At 35.7% G+C, this 19441-nt stretch overlaps 1 protein-coding gene across 3 annotated transcripts in view; it reads left to right on the top strand.

The window, feature by feature from the left end:
• The window catches only part of APOOL (apolipoprotein O like), a 146382-nt gene that overhangs the window by 96449 nt on the left and 30492 nt on the right, over window positions 1-19441 (top strand). For 2 of the 3 annotated variants that reach the window (XM_045085578.1, XM_045085579.1), the window contains exons 6-8: window positions 9309-9400; window positions 14475-14588; window positions 14795-14912. In XM_045085578.1, coding sequence (XP_044941513.1) covers window positions 9309-9400; window positions 14475-14588; window positions 14795-14912 — 324 coding nt within the window. The remainder of the gene's footprint in view (window positions 1-9308; window positions 9401-14474; window positions 14589-14794; window positions 14913-19441) is intronic. The other variant, XM_045085580.1, reaches the window with a different exon arrangement.

Below are 19441 nucleotides of genomic sequence, written 5' to 3' on the forward strand. Positions count from 1 at the left end.
GTATTCCTTGAATAAATTCCTAGAAGTACAGTTGTTGGTTCATAGTTCTATTTTTAACTATTTGAAGAAATTCCATACTGTTTTCCAAAAGGCTGCACCAGCTTTCATTACCACCAGCAGTGCCAAGAGGATTCCTCTCCACATCTATCACTAACTCTTGTTTCTTATGTTATTAATTTTAACTATTCTTAAAGGTATTGTAGTTTTGATTTGTATTTCCCTGATGATGAGTGATACCAAACATCTATTCAAGTGTCTGTTGGCCATCTGTATATCTTCATGAAAAAATACCTAGTCATGTCTTCTGCCTACTTTTTAACTGGATTGTTTGTTTATTGTTTAGTTTTATAGGTTGTTTATATATTTTGAATAATAACCCTTTATCAGATATGTCATTTGTAGATATTTTTTCCCATCCTGTAGGCTGCCTTTCAGTTTTGTTGGTTGTTTCCTTCACTGTGCAGAAGCTTTTTATTTTGATTAAGTCTTAATAGTTTCTTTTTGCCATTGTTTCCCTTGCCTCCGGAGACATATCTAGAAAGAAGTTTCTATGGCCAATGTCAAAGAAGTTACTGCCTGTGTTCTCTTCTAGAATTTTCTTGGTTTCCTGTCTCACAATTAGGTCTTAGCTCCATTTACAGTTTATTTTTGTGTATGGTGTAAGGAAGTGGTTCAGTTTTGTTCTCTTGCATATTCCTGTAGAGTTTTCCCAACACCATCTGTTGAAAATACTGTCTTTTCCTACTGTATTTGTTCTTTCTTCAATATTAATTGACCATATACTTCTAGGTTCATTTCCATTCACTTCCATTAATATGTGTATCCATTTTATGTCAGTACTGTGTTGATCACTACAGCTTGATAACTTGAAGTTTGGAATTGTGAGGCCTCCAACTTTGCTTTGCCTTTTTTACTGCTTTGGTTATTCAGGGTATTTTGTGGTTCCATGCAAATTTTAAGATGTTTTGTTCTAGTTCTGTGAAAAATGCTGTTGGCATTTTGATAGGGATTGCATTAAGTGTGTACATTGCTTTGGGTAGTATAGACATTTTAACAATATTTATTCTTTTAGCCCATGAACATGGAATGCCTTCCTATTTCCTTCTGTCATCTTTAATTTCTCTCAGCAGTGTTTTATAGTTTTCAGAGTAAGGTCTTTTGCCTCTTTGGTTAGATTTCTTCCTAGATATCTTACTTTTTTAAATTATATTTTTAAATTTAAATTCAATTAATTAACATATAGTATATTATTAGTTTCAGAGGTAAAGTTCAGTGATTCATCAGTCTTATATAACTCCCAGTGCTCATTACATAGCATGCCCTCCTTAGTATCCATCACCCAGCTACCCCATCCCCCACCCCACCCCTCCAGCACCTTCAGTTTATTTCCTATGATTAAGAGTCTCTTATGGCTTGTCTCCCTCTCTGATTTCATCTTGTTTTATCTTTCCCTTCCTTCCCCTGTGGTCCTCTATTTTGTTTCTTAAATTCCACATAGGAGTGAGATCATATGATAATTGTCTCTGGTTGACTTATTTCGCTTAGTATAATACCCTCTAGTTCCATCCACGCTGTTGCAAATGGGAAATGGCATTTCTTTTCTATTGGCTGAGTAGTATTCCATTGTGTATATATATACCACCTCTTCTTTATCCATTCTTCTATTGATGAACATATGGTCTCTTTCCATAGTTTGTCTACTGAGGACATAGGTGCTATGAACATTGGAGTGCAGGTGATCCTTCGAATCACTGCATTTGTATCTTTGGTGTAGATACCTAGTAGTGCCGTTGCTGGGTTTTAGGATAGCTCTATTTTCAACTTTTTGAGGAACCTCCATAGTGTTTTCCAGAGTAGCTGCACCAGCTTGCATTCCTACCAATAGTATAAGAAGGTTTCCCTTTTTCCACATCCTTGCCAACATCTGTTGTTTCCTGAGTTGTTTATTTTAGCCATTCCAACTGGTGTAAGGTGGTGTCTCATTGTGGTTTTGATTTGTATTTCCTCAGTGCCCAGTGATATTGAGCATTTTTTCACAATAACATGATACACTATGTGGAAAACCCAAGAGACCCCCACCCCAGAATTGCTAGAACTCATACAGGAATTCAGCAAAGTGGCAGGATAAAAAATCAATGCACAGAAATCAGTGGAATTTCTATACACTAACAATGAGATAGAAGAAAGAGAAATTAAGGAGTTGATCCCATTTGCAATTGCACTAAAAACCATAAGATACCTAGGAATAAACCTAACCAAAGAGGCAAAGGATCTGTACTTAGAAAACTATAAAGTACTCATGAAAGAAATTGAGGAAGACACAAAGAAATGGAAAAACATTCCATGCTCATGTATTGGAAGAATAAATATTGTTAGAATGTATGTGCTACCTCAAGCAATCAGTACATTCAGTGCAGTCCCTACCAAAATACTATCAACTTTTTTCACAGAGCTGGAACAAATAATCCTAAAATTTGTATGGAGCCAGAAATGACCCTGAATAGCCAGAGGAATGTTGAAAAAGAAAGCTAAAGCTCGTAGCATCACAGTTTTGGACTTCAGGCTCTATTACAAAGTTGTAGTCATCAAGACGGTATGGCACAAAAACAGACACATAGATCAGTGGAACAGAATAGAGAACCCAGAAATGGACCCTTAGCTCTATGGTCAACCAATCTTTAACAAAGCAGGAAACAATATCCAGTGGAAAAAAGGACAGTCTCTTCCATAAATGGTGTTGGGAAAATTGGACAACCACATTTAGAAGAATGAAATGGGACCATTTTCTTATACCATACACAAAAATAAACTCAAAATGGATGAAATATTTAATTGTGAGACTGGCTCCATCAAAATCCTAGAGGAGAACACCTGTAGCAACCTCTTTGACCTTGTCTACCACAACTTTTTGGTGGACACACCTCCAAAGGCAAGGGAAACAAAGGCAAAAATCAACTATTGGTACTTCATCAAGATAAAAGGCTTTTTGCACAGCAAAAGAGACAATCAACAAAACTAAAAGACAGCCAATAGAATAGGAGAAGATGTTTACTAATGTCTTATCAGTTAAAGGGCTAGTATCCATAATCTATAAAGAGTTTATCAAACTCAACATGGAGACAATAATCCAATCAAGAAATGGGCAGAAGTCATGAACAGGCGTTTCTTCAAAGAAGACATACAAATGACCATCAGACATGTGAAAAAATATTTCTGGTTATCTTACTGTCTTTGCTGCATTTGCGAGTAGGATTTATTCCTCAATTTCTCTTTCTTCTGTGTCATTATTGGTGCAGATGCACAGAATTCCGTATATTGATTTTGTACCTGCAACTTTACTAAATTTGCCTATTCTAGCAGTTTTTTGTGGAGGCTTTCAGGTTTTCTATATATATGTATTGCTGTGTCACCTGCAAATAATGAAAGTTTTACTCCTTCCTTGCCATTTCAAATGCCTTTTATTTCCTTTTGTTGCCTTACTGGTGTGGCTAAAACTTCCAGTACTGTGTTTAATGATCATAGTGAGAGTTCGTATCATTGTCTTGTTCCTGACCATAGAGGCAAAGCTCAAAGTTATTGCCATTTAGGATGCTATTAGCTATGGTTTTATCATATGTGACCTTTATTATATTGAGGTATATTCCCTCTAACCCTACTTTTTTGAGGGTTTTTGTCATGAATGAATGTTCTACTTTGTCAAATGGGGTTTTTTTGGCATGTTTTGAAAGGTTCCTATATTTTCTTTTAACCTTTTAATAATGTGGTGTATCCTGTTGTTTGATATGTAAACATTACTCCCCCCTTGCAGCCTAGAAATAAATCCAGCTTGATTGCAGTGACTGATTTCTTTAATATATTTTTGGATTTGGTTTGCTAGTATTTTATTGAAAATTTTTACATCTATGTTCATCAGTAATATTGGCCTGTAGTTCTCTTTTTATTGGGGTCTTTATCTGGTTTTGTTATCAAGGTAATGCTGGCCTCCCTGAATGAATTTGGAAGTTATCCTTCCTTTTCTATTGTTTGCAATAGTTTGAGAAGAATAGGTATTAACTCTTCTTTAAGTGTTAGGTAGAATTTGCCCATGAAGCCATCTGGCCCTGGACTTTTGTTTGTTGGGAGGTTTTTGATTACTGATTTTTTTTTTAAGATTTAATTTATTTATTTGACAGACAGAGAGGCAGGCGAAGGGGGGAGCAGACTCCCCACTGAGGAGGGAGTCTGATGCGGGGCTCCATCCCAGGACCCTGCGATCATGACCTGAGCCAAAGGCAGAGGCTTAACCCACTGAGCCACCTAGGCGCCCCTCTTTGTAAATTTCCTCATTGGGTCATTCATTGTTTATCAGCATATTGTTTAACTTCTGCGTATTTGCGGTTGTTCCAAATTTTTTCTTTTGGTTGCCTTCCAGTTTCATAGTGCTATGGTCAGAAGAGGTACATGGGATGTCTTCAATCTTGTGATATTTTTGAGGCCTGCTTTGTAATACAATATGTTATATATTGTGGAAAATGTTCCACGTGCTCTTGAAAAGAATGTATTGGTGTATAAAAGTTAGGCAAGTAGTGTTGGTGCTGTACTACCTTCTGCCAGTAGCTGTGTGCTAATGCTGAAAGGCAGGAGATGGAAATGGTGCTGGCCAGCTCCTTTGTTCCTGGAGAGGTATCTGTGAATGTTGCCTCTCAGATATGCGCCCTGAGAAGTGCGAATAATCTCCCTACTCTGTGCCTCAGCCCCTCTTCAGATCACTGTTTCCACACTTTCTGCCCTCCTAGTTGTTTGCCTGCCTTCTCTCCAGGTGCAGGACAGTACCTTCTAGACTCTGTCCCAGCCAAGCCTGCTGATCTTTAAATCTCCAGGTTTTAAACCCTACTGGTTGATTGAACTCACAAAGTTCAGCCTCTCTTATTCTCTGAGCCATTGGCTTTAGAGAAACCTTCTTGTCCATTTCCTTGTGTGTTCCTCTCTGTCTCACCCTTCTCTAGACCACGGATCCCTCTCCTCTGCAACAGCTGGGATCCATTTCTCCCCTAAACCACATCCCCATACTTCCCACCTTCTTTGATGTGGCCTTTTCTTTCCCTTTAATTATAGAAGTTGCTCTGTCAGTCTTCAGGACAATTTCTGGGGTATTTAGGATGATTTGATTGTTATCTATTTGTGTTAGTGGGATAAGGCGAGCCTAGAGTCTTCCTACTCTGCTGCCGTCTTCTTCTCTCCCTTTAAAAAGATTTTCAAGGGTGCCTGGGTGGCTTAGTTAGTTAAGCATCTGCCTTTGGTTTAGGTCATGATCCTGGGGTCCTGGGATTGAGCTCTGCATCAGGCTGCCTGCTAAGCAGGGAGTCTGCTTCTCCCTCTCCTGTTCCCCCTCCCCACTGCTCATGCTCTCTCTCTCTCTCTCTCAAATAAATAAATAAAACTTAAAATTAAAAAAAAATATTTAAAGGTTTTCAGTCTCTAGCTATCAAAAAAAAAAAAAAAGACCTTGGTAGTTTTATGTTAATGTGAAAGTGTGTGCTAACCACTCAAACTTGTTTTCTCTGCTTTCTGATGACCATCCATATTCTGGGGACTATATTTAGGATTTGAGATAGAGACGCTGGTATCAGAAAAATATTTTATTCTCTCATAATTTCATCCTGACCAGAGTTCCTAGAAGTGACACCAGCCACCTCAGAATGGAGTTTGCGAAAGTAGACAACTCGTTCAGCACATGAAGCTTGATAAGCTTGATTTCTTTTTTCCCTCTTTTACCCTGTATCTCTATGAACTTTGTCATTCGTTCTCACTCTACCACTTTTGTAGAGGGTCCCCAACACCACCCACGGGTTTGATGGTTAAGTAGGAAAGGCTTAGAAGACTCAACCTATAGTCACAGGCCTTATTACAGTGAAACACTGCAATGTAAAATAAGAAAAGGGAAAAGGCAAATGGGGCAAAGCTTATAAGAAACTAGGTACAGGCTTCTAAGGATCCTCTTCCAGTGGAGTCATATAAGATGTACTTAATTCCTCCTCTAATGGATTATGACAATACATATAAGATGTTGTCGGCCAAGGAGGCTCATTAAAGACTGAGCAGTCAAGGTTATTATTAGCAGCTGATCACCTAAACACAGTCTGTAGCATGTCCAGAACTCCATACTGGAAGGAAAGTAGCATAAACCATATTATTTCAACAAATGGTTTAGGCACAGTGCATCACTCTTATCATTCAGAGAATGTTTTCTATCATTGTAGGGAACTATATACCAGTGAAGTCCCCAGATGCCAATCAAGAGTCAGCTTTACAAGCAGCTTTTCTAATAATGGCAGTCTTGAACTACTATGTGAACACTTTCTGCACACTATTATATAACTATCTTTCATTAGCACATAGAGAATTTTGTATTTTCCTATCTTCTACCTCTGAGTATGGAAATTCTTCTCAGTAGGCATTCCTGGCTCTCCTCCTCACTGAAGCTGGTACGGCTCTCTGGTCAGTAGCCATTTTGATCACCTTCCATTCATCTTCTGTCCACCACTCAGTTGCCAGTCATTGCCCCCAAACGAAATTATGTGTGCTTCAAAGTCATAGCTCTGAATCAGTCTGGAATCAAATATCATACCTTACGGTTTGTTTGCCCAGCTTTAGTCCTTAAAGTAGTCTCAACTCAAGTATACCCAATTGGATATAAAACCTTGGTGAATTATAAGAACATTCCAACATTCTAGCTCTGGTCCATATATCTCATCCTAATAGACCTAGCAGTCTCCCAATAGCTAATAATGGCTCCTGATTTATCATTTTTAATTCTAACACTCTGTGCAACTTTCACGTGGATACATATTATAAATTACTTACTAGGAAAAAAATGGAAAACCAAGATTACTCTGTGTAGCATATAAAACTCAAAGAAGAACATACTAATCAATTTTCAGTAAGAAACTCATAATCCACCTGCAAAAGAATGTTTCTTAGGTCATTCACATTGTTTCTAAATTTCAGAGCTAGAATAATCTAACCCACTGTTTTTCAAGTTGCAGATCTCAACCTATTATTAGATAATGAAATAAGCATAGTAAATCTCAGGAGACATTTTATTAAAGAAATAAAATACAGGAGAACAGCAAATGTCAGAGTGTTCTGTACTTAATATGGGCAAATACTGTGAAAGTTTTGTTTCCATGGAGTGTGTGTGTGTGTGTGTGTGTGTGTGTAAGATAGGTCATAGGTCATAATGTAAATTTTTTCTGAGTCATGGTCAAAAAATATTTGAAAGCTGTTGATTTAGCCTAACCCCATTAGCTACATATAGAGGTCCAGAAAAGGGAAATCACTCAGTGATTTCATAGTACATAACTTATTGGTGGCTGTGTCTAGAGTCCTTTCCTACTTATGGGAGTAGAGCTATTGAATCCAAATGAAATTTATATTTTGTTAAACTGACCCTTCATATCAGGTAAAGAGAAAATGAATGTAAGTCTTTTTTAATATTTAAAATGACAAAGCAAGGGGGAAAATGCTACTTTCTGAGGTTAGGAGCAGCACAGTTAGGGGAATTTGACTAAGTCAAGGAAACTTGTATTATGAGATGTTAGGTCAGTAAAATCAAGAAACAAACTATAGATACTAGAATAATAGTGAGCAGGACCTGAGTAAAGGAGCAACTTAAGACATGTTTGATTTTTCTGTCTTATGATATGTCTTAACAAATCTAGACCCTCTTTCACAGTACCACACAAACCAGTCTAAAACCAAAGGAAAGCTAGATTAGAGGTCGAAGCAGCCTACCTACCCACCTCTACCAAAGCTCAGTCCTGTAGACATGACTGTAGGCCTCCTTCAGATAGGTAAACCAGACACAGAAATAGCTCTTGTTTCTATCTTTTTTATCTTTCATTAACATTGCCTGCGACATTGCCAGTTATTTTTTTCACCTTAGCCTTTACTGATATACCAATTAGGCTGTACCATTTTTAAAATAAGGGTCGTAAGAGGTGTTTCAGAGTAAAAGTACTTGCCCCAGTTAGAAATCCCATCATCTAAATGCCCAGTTCATAAGAGTCCAAGGTACCCATTCAAGCATTTAGGATACATACTGTTTTGAACCAGTGGTCTGTTGGAACTAAGCTATGGCTGTATGAAGTTACTAGTGAGATTATATTTGGAAGATTTTTTAAAAAGGATTTTGCTGTTTTTTAAAAAAAAAAAAGTTTGGGAGCTCCTGGGTAGCTCAGTCAGTTAAATGTCTGACTCTTGATTTTGGGTCAGGTCATGATCTCAAGGTTGTAAGATTGAGCCCTACATTAGGGGGAGGGAGAGAGGTGGAGTCTGCTTGTCTCCTTCTCCCTCTACCCCTCCCTCTGCTCATGCTTTCTCTCTCTAAAATAAATAAATCTTTAAAAGGTTTGAAAATGTCTCTTAGATACTCTTTTGGAAATGAGCACATTTCCAACATTTCCAAGATTTCGTTACCTGCAGTTATTAAATTACTAATTCTGTGTTTTAAATCAGTGACATGAAGGAGTTATATTCCTTTTAAAGTCCTTAACTGATTAGTTACTTCAATATTTCATGTTCCTAAGGACTTAATCAAAACAGGATATGTATATATAACTATCATATGATCTCCCTGATATGAGGAAGTGGTGATGCAACATGGGGGCTTAAGTGGGTAGGAGAAGAATCAATGAAACAAGATGGGATTGGGGGGAGACAAACCATAAGTGACTCTTAATCTTACAAAACAAACTGAGGGTTGCTGGGGGGAGGGGGTTTGGGAGAAGGGGGGTGGGGTTATGGACATTGGGGAGGGTATGTGCTTTGGTGAGTGCTGATTCACAGACCTGTACCCCTGGGGATAAAAATACATGTTTATAAAAAATTAAAAAAAAAAACAGGATATGTAGTAAGAGTCCATTTCCCTTTAACATGGTGTCACGAGTATGGTAGTTGATCAGTTTTTTGATATTATTATGCCCTATTAGATACTTGAAAAAAATGTGGTTACAATTTTGATTTTCTTAGGACATGAAAAAAAAAAAAACCTAGTTTTTAAAAAGAAAAAAATTATCCATTCCCTTTGTGTAGCTAATTATCAATTTTAAATTGAGAATATTATTCTAAAATTGGACATGACAACTAAGGCATTGAATTGTGATCCTTAAAAATATTTTAGCTACCATTTTGATTAGTATTATTATCTAAAGAACAAATTGACATAGGGCAATGACTTGAAGAGGAACAAAGAGAACATTAAAGTTATTAAACCATCAGGTCTCTGCTAGAATCTGTTTGGAGTTTAATAGTTTGTTTGAATTTCATAGGTTCTAGGTTTAAGAAAATTGCTTATCCACTGGGGCTGGCCACTTTAGGAGCAACTGTTTGCTACCCAGTTCAGTCAGTAATAATTGCAAAGGTAAGTTCCTTTGAAGTGATAGCTACATTTCAATATTTATTTAAACCCTTACAGTGACAATACTTAAATGTCCTAAGTATCTTCAACTTTAATTTTCAGAGAAATATAGTGAGCATCAGCTCTTACTTTGGCAAAATCGCATTCATTTCAGGATGGTAAATGCCATTCTTAATTACATGATCACATGCTTAAAGAAACTTGTGCACTTATTACATTCAACTTCCTCATTTTCTCATTTACTGATGAGAAAACTGTGGCCCAGGAAAGTTTCACAGTGACTGATTTGTCCAGGGTTCTATTTAGTTTCAGGTATCCTGCTTCCCTGTCCATTTCTCTTCTCAGTGTGTAATGTTGCCACTGAATCTTTTGGTTTGTTTAGAGTAATGCCTTAATGTTTTTTTAAATAAAATTCGTTACTACTTGTCCTTAAATGATTTAAGCATTATAGAAAAGTATAGGAAAGAAAAAACAATTAACCACCTGGAATTTTTTTATCCAGAAAAATATCAGTGTTAACATTTGGTAGAATGTTGTTGAGACCTTTCTTTATGTGTATATAGAGATAGATAGATGGGTGAATAGGCAGATACAGTTTCATAATAACAGGATAACTTTGTAGTATGTATCTTAATTTTTTTAAAAGATTTTATTTATTGATTTGACAGGCAGAGATCACAAGCAGGCAGAGAGGCAGGCAGAGAGAGAGGAGGAAGCAGGCTCCCTGATGAGAAGAGAACCCAATGTGGGGCTCGATCCCAGGACCCTAGGATCATGACCTGAGCTGAAGGCATAGGCTTTAACCCACTGAGCCACCCAGGCGCCCCACATCTTTTTTTTAATTTTAAGAATAAAGTATTAAACTTAATTTTACTCTGACAGAAGGAAAATAAAGGAATTCCTGAACTTCAAATAAAAATTTCTATGATAAAAGATATTAGTATGATTTCCTGAAAGTTATTCTATGGTTAAATACTTATTGTTTCTGAAACTCCTAGAGACCCTTGCTTTTTCTTTGACTGGCATCACATAATGTCATGTGTAATAACTGATGGATTCTAATATATATATAACATGGATTCTTAACCTGAGATCAATGATAAACTTCAGAGTGACTCCACCACCCAAAACTATGAAAAATTTTATATATAGAATAGATGCCTTCTAATTTGATATTGTTGGGACCAGTAGTTACCAATTAATTAAAAATGTTAAAGTAGAAAGATTTAAAAAATCATGAATACAGACCTTAAATATTTTATTTCAAATTATAACGAATGTGTGTCTGGTTTTCTCTCTTTTGAAGTAGGTATTTTCTATGAGTATGGGTCTCCTAGTTGAAGATCCATAACATCTGTCTTATGGTTAGCCATTTATGTCTTCTGCTGTTTTCAGTTTAGATCTCCTTAAAATAGAATGAACACTGAAAACATTTTTAAAATAATATGAGTGCAGAATCCTCTTAAATTGTTATTATTTCTTCCAGCCTTTAACAGTTGACTTTGCCTACCTCTAATTTGAGTGATTATTTTAATTAATTATTAATTAATTAATTTAGGTAAGTCATTTTTTTTAGGCTTTACAAAGCATTTAACTTAATTTTGCTGTAGGCAACAGTTCTTTTCACACTCATATTTCATCCTATTATGTTATATTTTAATTTTTTAAGTTATAGTAAAATGGATATAGAGACTTAGAAATAAATACAACTGATTCTTGGTAAGTGTACAGATCACTTGTGAAAGACAATACTTAGACATATTTGAGAGTACCTACTATCGATGAATACTCAGCATTCTATGAACATTTATTTATTATACATTTTTAAGACATCTTTAGTTAATCAGACAAATCTCTTCAAAGGGTATCAGGTAAGAGCTTGTCTGCTATATGGGTATTTTTCTTAAGGAAAGGGCCCATACTTTTAGGAAATCCTCTGAGGTCTATGACATTAAAAAAAATCACAAAATGATAGTCCAGAAAGGTCTTTAAAAAATAGAAGTTACACTCCAGTTATTCACCATTTTGGAAATGTACTTCAAGATGGGATTACTTTTTGCTTTTTATGATTTTCCTCACACTGTTTTCATTATTAACTTACATAAAGAACCTCAAGTAATCTGTCTTTGAAAACTATAAAATATCTAGGAATAAACTTGTCAAATAATGTTCTAAGACATATTTATTTAAAACTACTAAACTTTACTGAAAGGCATTTTTACAACTTTAAATACATTTAGAGACCTATCTAGTTTCTAGATGAAAGGACTGAATATTGGAATATGGCATATATTCCCAAATTTAGAAGTTTAATTTGGTTCTTACAGAATTCCTGGGTTTGTAGGGAGTATGACATTCATTCAACCAGTATATGTTGACCATATACCATGTACTGGTAACTGTGCTAGCATAGACAATAAAATAGACCCCCCCCAAAAAAAACCCAAGAGAACGTCCAAAAACAAATATATCAAGTATGTCTTTGTATACATTGTGGGATAGGGGGAGGGTATAGTAAAGGTGGCATTTCAGATCAGTGTGTAAAGAAAGGATGGATTGGTTATTTTAGACATGTGTTGGAATAATTAGCTTTTTTGATAAACATCTTAGACCTTTACCAGTTATCATGCAAAAATAAATTCCAGGTGGACTAAAGATCATAAAATATAATACTGTAAAAATATTAGAAGAAAGAAGATAAATATTTCAGTGATGTTGAGATAGAAAAGGCCCTCTTAAAATCCAGAAGCCATCAAAAAAAAATTAATGCATTTTACTACATCAAAATAAATGTATTTCTTCTGATCACAATATAATATATACAAAGTTAATGGAAAATACAAAACTGGGAAAAATATTTGCAACATCTATAACAAAGGAATAAATAATGGCCTTTCTATATTAAGAACTCCTATAAATTGATAGGAAAAAGATAAATGTCCTCTAAGGAAATGAAGAAAGTAAAAAAAAAGAAAAAGAAAAGAAAATGAAGACAGTAATACACAAGCAATCCACAAAATAAGAAACATAAATGGCCTAATAAATGAAATATTCTTAACTTTATCAGCAATCAAATGCAAATTTAAAGATCATTTAGAGATTGGCTTTGAGTCTTTCACTTTGATAAAGATTTAAAAGACTCATAATAATACTGCTTCTGGTAAATGGGGTAGTAAAACATTTTTGTTGGGCGTATAAATTACTACATTATATCGCTGACTTTATGGAGGCAATGTGTCAATATTATAAAAAATTAAAATGCATATAATCTTTAATCCAGATATTTCACATCCAGGAAACACCACAAAGATGTGTGGTCCCAGTTTTATGTGTAAGAATGCTAATCACAGCATGCTTATAATTGTCCAAAAAAAAAAAAATCCCATATTCCCCAACATAGGGAATTTATTAAACTAACTGTGGTATATTCATTGTGAATACTTACTATGTAGCTATTATAAAAGAAGCAGATCTACAGGTATATAAACTGATATGGAAACATCTCTGACAAATTGCTGAGTTTTTAAAATATCAATATGTATAGTGTGATCCTATTTGTATTTTGAAAAAAGGAAACAAGCTAAGTGTATATGTGTGTGGTTTATTTTAAAATTTAAGGGGGGCCTCGGTGGCTCAGTGGGTTAAAGCCTCTGCCTTTGGCTCCAGTCGTGGTCCCGGGGTCTGGGATCCAGACCGCTACTGGCTCTCTCCTTGGCAGGGAGCCTGCTTCCTCCTCTCTCCCTGCCTGCCTCTCTGCCTGCTTGTGATCTCTGTCTGTCAAATAAATAAATAAAATCTTAAAAAAAAATAAAAAAATTTAATTTAAAACATAATTGAGATTGTAGAGTATAATCTGTTCTCTAATCTTGTCTTTTCAATTTAGTGGTTCATCATGGAAATCCATATCAGTGCATATAAATCTAAAATCTACCTCATCCTTTTTGGTAGATCCAAATAGATATCAACATTCCATTTGTTCTAAAATATTGTCTGTATGTATCTAATGCACATATGAGAGGAAAATCTCAGGGACGATAGCCACACAGCTGTGACCAAAGTTACATTTTGGGGAGGAAGAAGACTTTATATTAGTGGATTGATTTATTTTTCTTAAGTGTAAGTATATACTTAGCAAAAAAAAAAATTCTATTTTAAACAAGAAAGTCACAGTTTTAAAAAATTTTTAAGTTCATGTTTATAAAAAGTATAATCCTGAAAAGCTTCCAAAACCTCTTTAAAACTTGAAAAGTCATAGCTATTGAAATTACTTTAGCCATAGGGAACAAAAGGATGGGGAAAGAATAGAACGAAGGAATCAGGAGATTTTTAAAGGGAAAGAAATCTGAAAGTAACAGCAGCTTTAGGAAGTCACTCACCATCCTTGCCTCTGCTTTGGTGTGTTTGTAGTTCATTTTGTATTTTATGTTTCTACTAAAAGAGAATATTATTCTGTGGAGAAATGCATTAATACATTATGACAGGGGAAAGCACCATAAAAATTTGAACAAAAGTATTAACTTTGTAGCATCTTAGAATCTTATTTTCTTAGTTTATTATCTCAAGCTGTCTTTCCCAAACTTCTGTTAAATAGGCATAGTTTTTAAATTCACATATTGCAGTGGGAATGCAAACTATACATTTTTAAGAATTTATTTTTCTAAGAGCAGTTTTAGGTTCACAACAAAATTAAGCAGAAGGTACAGAGATTTCCTGTGCACATATGCTTAGCATCCTCCATTATCCGTGTCTGTTTTCCACATCCCCCATTAGAATGGTACATTTGTTGCAATTGATAAGCCTACGTTGACACATCATCACCCAAATTCATAGTTTACTTTAGGATTCACTCTTGGTGTTGTCTCAGCTCTACATTTTTTAGCCTTTTACATGAGGCAAATGATCTTTCATATAAGATTGAAAAAAATGGGGTTTTCTGTTACATGATCTAAAGATTTATATCTTTATTATTGATTCTGACCTGAGTGTTCACATAAAATTCCTGACATAATTTTTCTGATATTTGTTATTTTGACTTTTAAAAATACATCTTATTTGATTCATTTCTTGTTTTAATTAGGTAACTGGGGAAAAGGCATATACTGTAAGCCAGCAAATTTATGGAGCAGTTAAATCATTGCGGACAAAAAGCAACAAAGAAGAATCACTTCCTAAACCTAAAGAAAAATCTAAGGTAGAGTTTAAGTGGACCAAAAAGGTAGACATTGAGTTTCATTGGTTGGGGTGAGGGATTGGCTTATAATAGGAGTCATTGACAGAGGTCAAGAAAATGAAAGGAGATGAAGGACATAGTATATTTGCATACTATACGTTTTTAGGATGTTTTATTGTTTTGGCAAAATGATTTACTTATGAAGGAAAAATCTTTTTGGTAAACAGCTAGGAAATTCTGCTACACTAGAAATACCTGAAAAAACAACTGACAGCCTGAAATACTCAGTTTCCTTGCCAGCAGAACTCAGCTCTGAAACAAAGACAAAATCAGAATCCACCTCAGGTTAGTTTGAAATAATTCAATTTTATTTTCATTCTTTTCCCAAGTAATTTTGTAGTATTATTAGGTATAGTTTGAACTTATGTAAGTGCTTTCTTTATAAATGTTTTTTCTTTCTCATATCTGTAGTCTATATATCTTTTTAGATTATGAGATACTGGTATACTTGGGACTTTTTCTAATTGCCATATTGTTCATAGTACCAATCTTTGCATATAGGAGTGTGAAGTAGCACTGGTGGGTTGGGTGAGTGAAGCATTTAATATCACTTTATAAATGTGAGCTTTGCAATTAGGTGGCGGAAAGTGTGCCTTTCTAGGTTCTATAGTGTGAGTCATATCTACATAGAAGAAATATTATCTTTCCATTTCTTGTGCTATTTACCCCTATCAGTCTTAGTTTCCACCATCACTTATATTTAGTTTAGCTACTAGGAGAACATTCAGCATGAAATAATAAAATAACACCAATAATAATACTAATAACTTTTTTTTAATATTAGATACTGGCAGTTTGTACTTTATGAGACCAAATAGTGACAGTTGTACTTTCTAGGCAAATATTCCCATAGTTTTATTGTAATCATTGAGAAGATAACAGTGTTTAATACCATTTTAGGAGTGTATTCACAGAAACTCAGCAGTCACTAGGTTACACAGGATTATCTGTCTGTACAATGTGAATGGTACTACCCATTGTTTTACTGCAAAGGAAATAAGACCAATTCAGAGATAAGGAAGTAGAAAATAATGATAATATCTGCCCTTTACAGAGCGCTACTGTGGTATTAAGAATTATAAATACGCCTAGTCCTTGGGCCGGGCCCTGCCCAGCCAGCCCCTCTGCACACCCGCCTTCCTCCCACCCCCTCCCTGCACCCTCAGCCTAGCACCCAGGATGCGTCCCAACCTCCAGCCTGGAGGGGGACCAGGCAGGGCTCCGCGCCAGGCCTGGGCCCACTGTGGGTGTGAGAGCAGCTGTGCCATGCAACTCACCCCTCCCCCCCACTACCCCCAGGACTCCAGCTGGGCTCCCTGGTGGGTATTTTATGTTCAGCAATAAAGGTTCTGCCCGGTCGAAAAAAAAAGAGTTATAAATATATCCTGTGTTATTCAATTCTCACCCAAAAGGCAAAACAAAACAAACAACTCTTCTGCATATGTAGTTATAATCATTGCACAATGAACAGCTTGAGACTCAGGAAGCTTAAGTAACTTGCTCAAAGTCATGAGGAGTAGAGATGTATTCATAGCCTAGCTTTTTCAAATACCAAAGTCCAAGCTCTTTCTATTGTATATAGGTTACCTATATACAATATAGATATCTGATATATACAGTATATCTATATACAATATATATACACTATATATACAATATCTGTATACAATATATATAACTAGGTAGGTTAAAATCAGAGTTTAGTCTCTAATTTCTCCCCTATTTTAATTTTTACAAAACCTGTCACTGATTAACAAACCTGGTAGGAGTTTTACAGTGTCCTCCTGTCACCTCTCATTTCTAATATGATGGTTTACAGTATTTACTTTTTTATTATTTATTTTCAATTCTGGTACAGTTAGCATACAGTGTTGTATTAGTTTCAGGTGTACAACACAGTGATTCAGCTCTGCCATAGAACACCCTGTGCTCATCAAAACAAGTATACTCCTTAATCCCGAACAGCTCTTTCACCAATCCCTCACCAACCTCCCCTCTGGTAACCATCAGTTTGTCCTCAGGAGTTAAGAGTCTGTTTCCTGGCTTGTCCCTCTTTTTCTATTTTCTTTTTTTTTCTTGCATCCATGCAGATATAGATAGATTAGATAGATTATATGTAAAGGAGATGTGTGTGTATGTGTATATATGTGTGTGTATCGATGGACATTTGGGCTATTTTCATGTTTTGACTGCCACTGATAATGCTGTTAAAAACATTGTGGTGAAAAAAAAAAAAGAAAAAAAAAAACCATTGTGGTGCATGTACCCCTTCAAATCTGTACTTTTGTATTCTTTGGGCTAATACCTAGTAGTGGTATTTGTATTGGTAGGTAAATTCCTAGTAGTGCAATTGCTGGGTTGTGGGTAGCTCTGTTTTTAATTTGGTGAGGAACCTCCATACTATTTTCCAGAATGGCTGCATCAGTTTGGATTCCCACCAATAATGTAACATGGTTCCACCTTTTCCACATCCTTGCCGACATCTGTTGTTTCCTTGTTCTTAAAGTTAGTGATTCTGACAGGTCTGAAGTAGTACTTCATTGTGTTTTGATTTGTATTTCCCTGATGATGAGTGATGTTGAGTATCTTTTCATGTGCCTGTTAGCCATCTGTATGTCTTCTTTGGAAACATGTTTATTCATGTCTTCTGCCCATTTCTTAACTGTGTTGTTTGTTTTTTGGGTGTTGAGTTGGATATTTCTTTATAGATTTTGGATACTAAACTTTCATCGGGTATGTTATTTGCAGCTATCTTCTCTGATTCTGAAGGCTGCATTTTAGTTTTCGTGATTGTTTCCTTTGCTGTGCAGAAGTTTTTTATCTTGAGGAAGTCCCTGTAGTTCATTTCTGCTTTTGTTTCCCTTGCCTCTGGAGATGTGTCTGATAATAAGTTACTACAGCCAGGTCAAAGAGGTTTCTGCTGTGTTCTCCTCTAGGAATTTGATGGTTTTCTGTCTTAGGTTTAGGTCTTTATTTCGGGTTTATTTTTATGTATGGTGTAAGAAACTAGTCCTGTCATTCTTCTGCATATGGCTGCCCAGTTTTCCCAGCATCACTTCTTGAAGAGACTTTTTTTTTTTTTTTTGAGTGGGAACACTAGCAGGGAGGAAGGGGAAGGGGAAAAGGAGAGAGAGAATCTTAAGCAGGGCCTACACATGGAGCCTGACACAGGGCTTGATACATGACCCTGAGATCATGACCTGCGCCAAAATCAAGAGTTGGACACCCAACTAACTGAGCCACCCAGGCACCCCGAGACTTTTTTCCATTGGATATTCTTGCTTTGTCAAGATTAATTGACCATATAGTTGTTGGTCCATTTCTTGGTTTTCTTTTCTGTTCCACTGATCTTCAGATCTGTTTTTGTGTCAGTACCATACTGTCTTGATGACTACAACTTTGTAATATAGTTTAAAGTCTGGAATTATGAGGTCTCCAGCTTTGCTCTTCTTTTTCAGGATTGCTTTTGCTGTTTTGAGTGTTTTGTGTTTCCGTACAAATTTTAGGATTATTTGTTCTAGCTCTGTGAAAAATACTGGTGGTGTTTTGATAGGGATTGCCTTAAATGTGCAGATTGCTTTCAGTACTATAGATATTTTTAAAATGTTTGTTCTTCAAGTCCTTGAGCATGGAATGTTTTTCCACTTCTTTCTCTCCTTTTCAGTTCTTTCATAAGTGTTCTGTAGTTTTCAGGGTATTTTTTACCTCTTTGGTTAGGTTTATTCCTAGGAATCTTACGGTTTTTGTTGCAATTATAAGTGGGACTGATTGCTTTATTTGTCTTTCTGCTGCTTCATAATTGGATTACAGCAATGCAGCAGATTTCTGTACATTGATTTGATAATGTGTCATTGCTGAATTGATGTATTAGTTCTACTAATATTTTGGTGGAATCTTTTGGGTTTTCTGCACAGAGTGTCATGTCCTCTGCAAATAGTGAAAGTTTGACTCTTCTTTGCCGATTTGAATGCTTTTTATTTCTTTTTGTTTTCTGACTGCTGAGGCTGACTTCCAGTAACTATGTTAAATAGCAATTGTGAGACTGGACATTTCTGTCTCCTGACTGTAAAGGAAAAGCTCTCAGTATTTCCCTACTGACGATGATATTGGCTGTGGGTCTTTTGTATACTGCTTTTATGATACTGAAGTATGTTGCCCCCTTCCTACATGGTAGAGGGTTTTTATCAAAAATTGATTCTGCATTTTGTGAAATGCTTTTTCTACATCTATTGAGAAGATCATATGGTTCTTATCCTTTCTTTTATTAAAGTGGTATATTGCATTGATTGTTTTGCTATTGTTGAACACCCCTGAAGCCTAGAAATAAATCCCACATGATTGTGGTGAATAATTCTTTTAATATACTGCTGAATGTGAATTGCTAGCATCTTATTGAGAATTTCTGCATCCATGTTCATCAGGAATATTGGCGGTAATTCTCCTTTTTGGTGGGGTCTTTGTCTGGTTTTGGAATCAAGGAAATGCTGGCCTTGTAGAATGTTTGGAAGTATTCCTTCCATTTCTGCTTTTTTGGAATGGTTTGAGAAGAATATATATTAACTCTACTTTAAATATCTGGTATAAATCTGCTGGGAAGACATCTGGCTCTGCATTTTGTTTGCTGGGAAACTTCTGATTGCTGATTCAGTTTGTTTGCTGGCTATGAGTCTGTTCAAATTTTCTAATTGTTCTTGTTTCAGTTTTGGTATTTTGTATGTTTCTAATTATTTGTTCATGTCTTCCAGATTTCCCAGATTTCCCAGATGTCGTGTTGGCATATAATTTTTCATTACTCTCTTGAAATTGTTTATATT

The sequence above is a fragment of the Mustela putorius genome, unplaced genomic scaffold (assembly GCF_011764305.1).
Source record: "Mustela putorius furo isolate JIRA1106 unplaced genomic scaffold, ASM1176430v1.1 tig00000870_pilon_pilon_pilon, whole genome shotgun sequence".
NCBI lineage: Eukaryota > Metazoa > Chordata > Mammalia > Carnivora > Mustelidae > Mustela > Mustela putorius.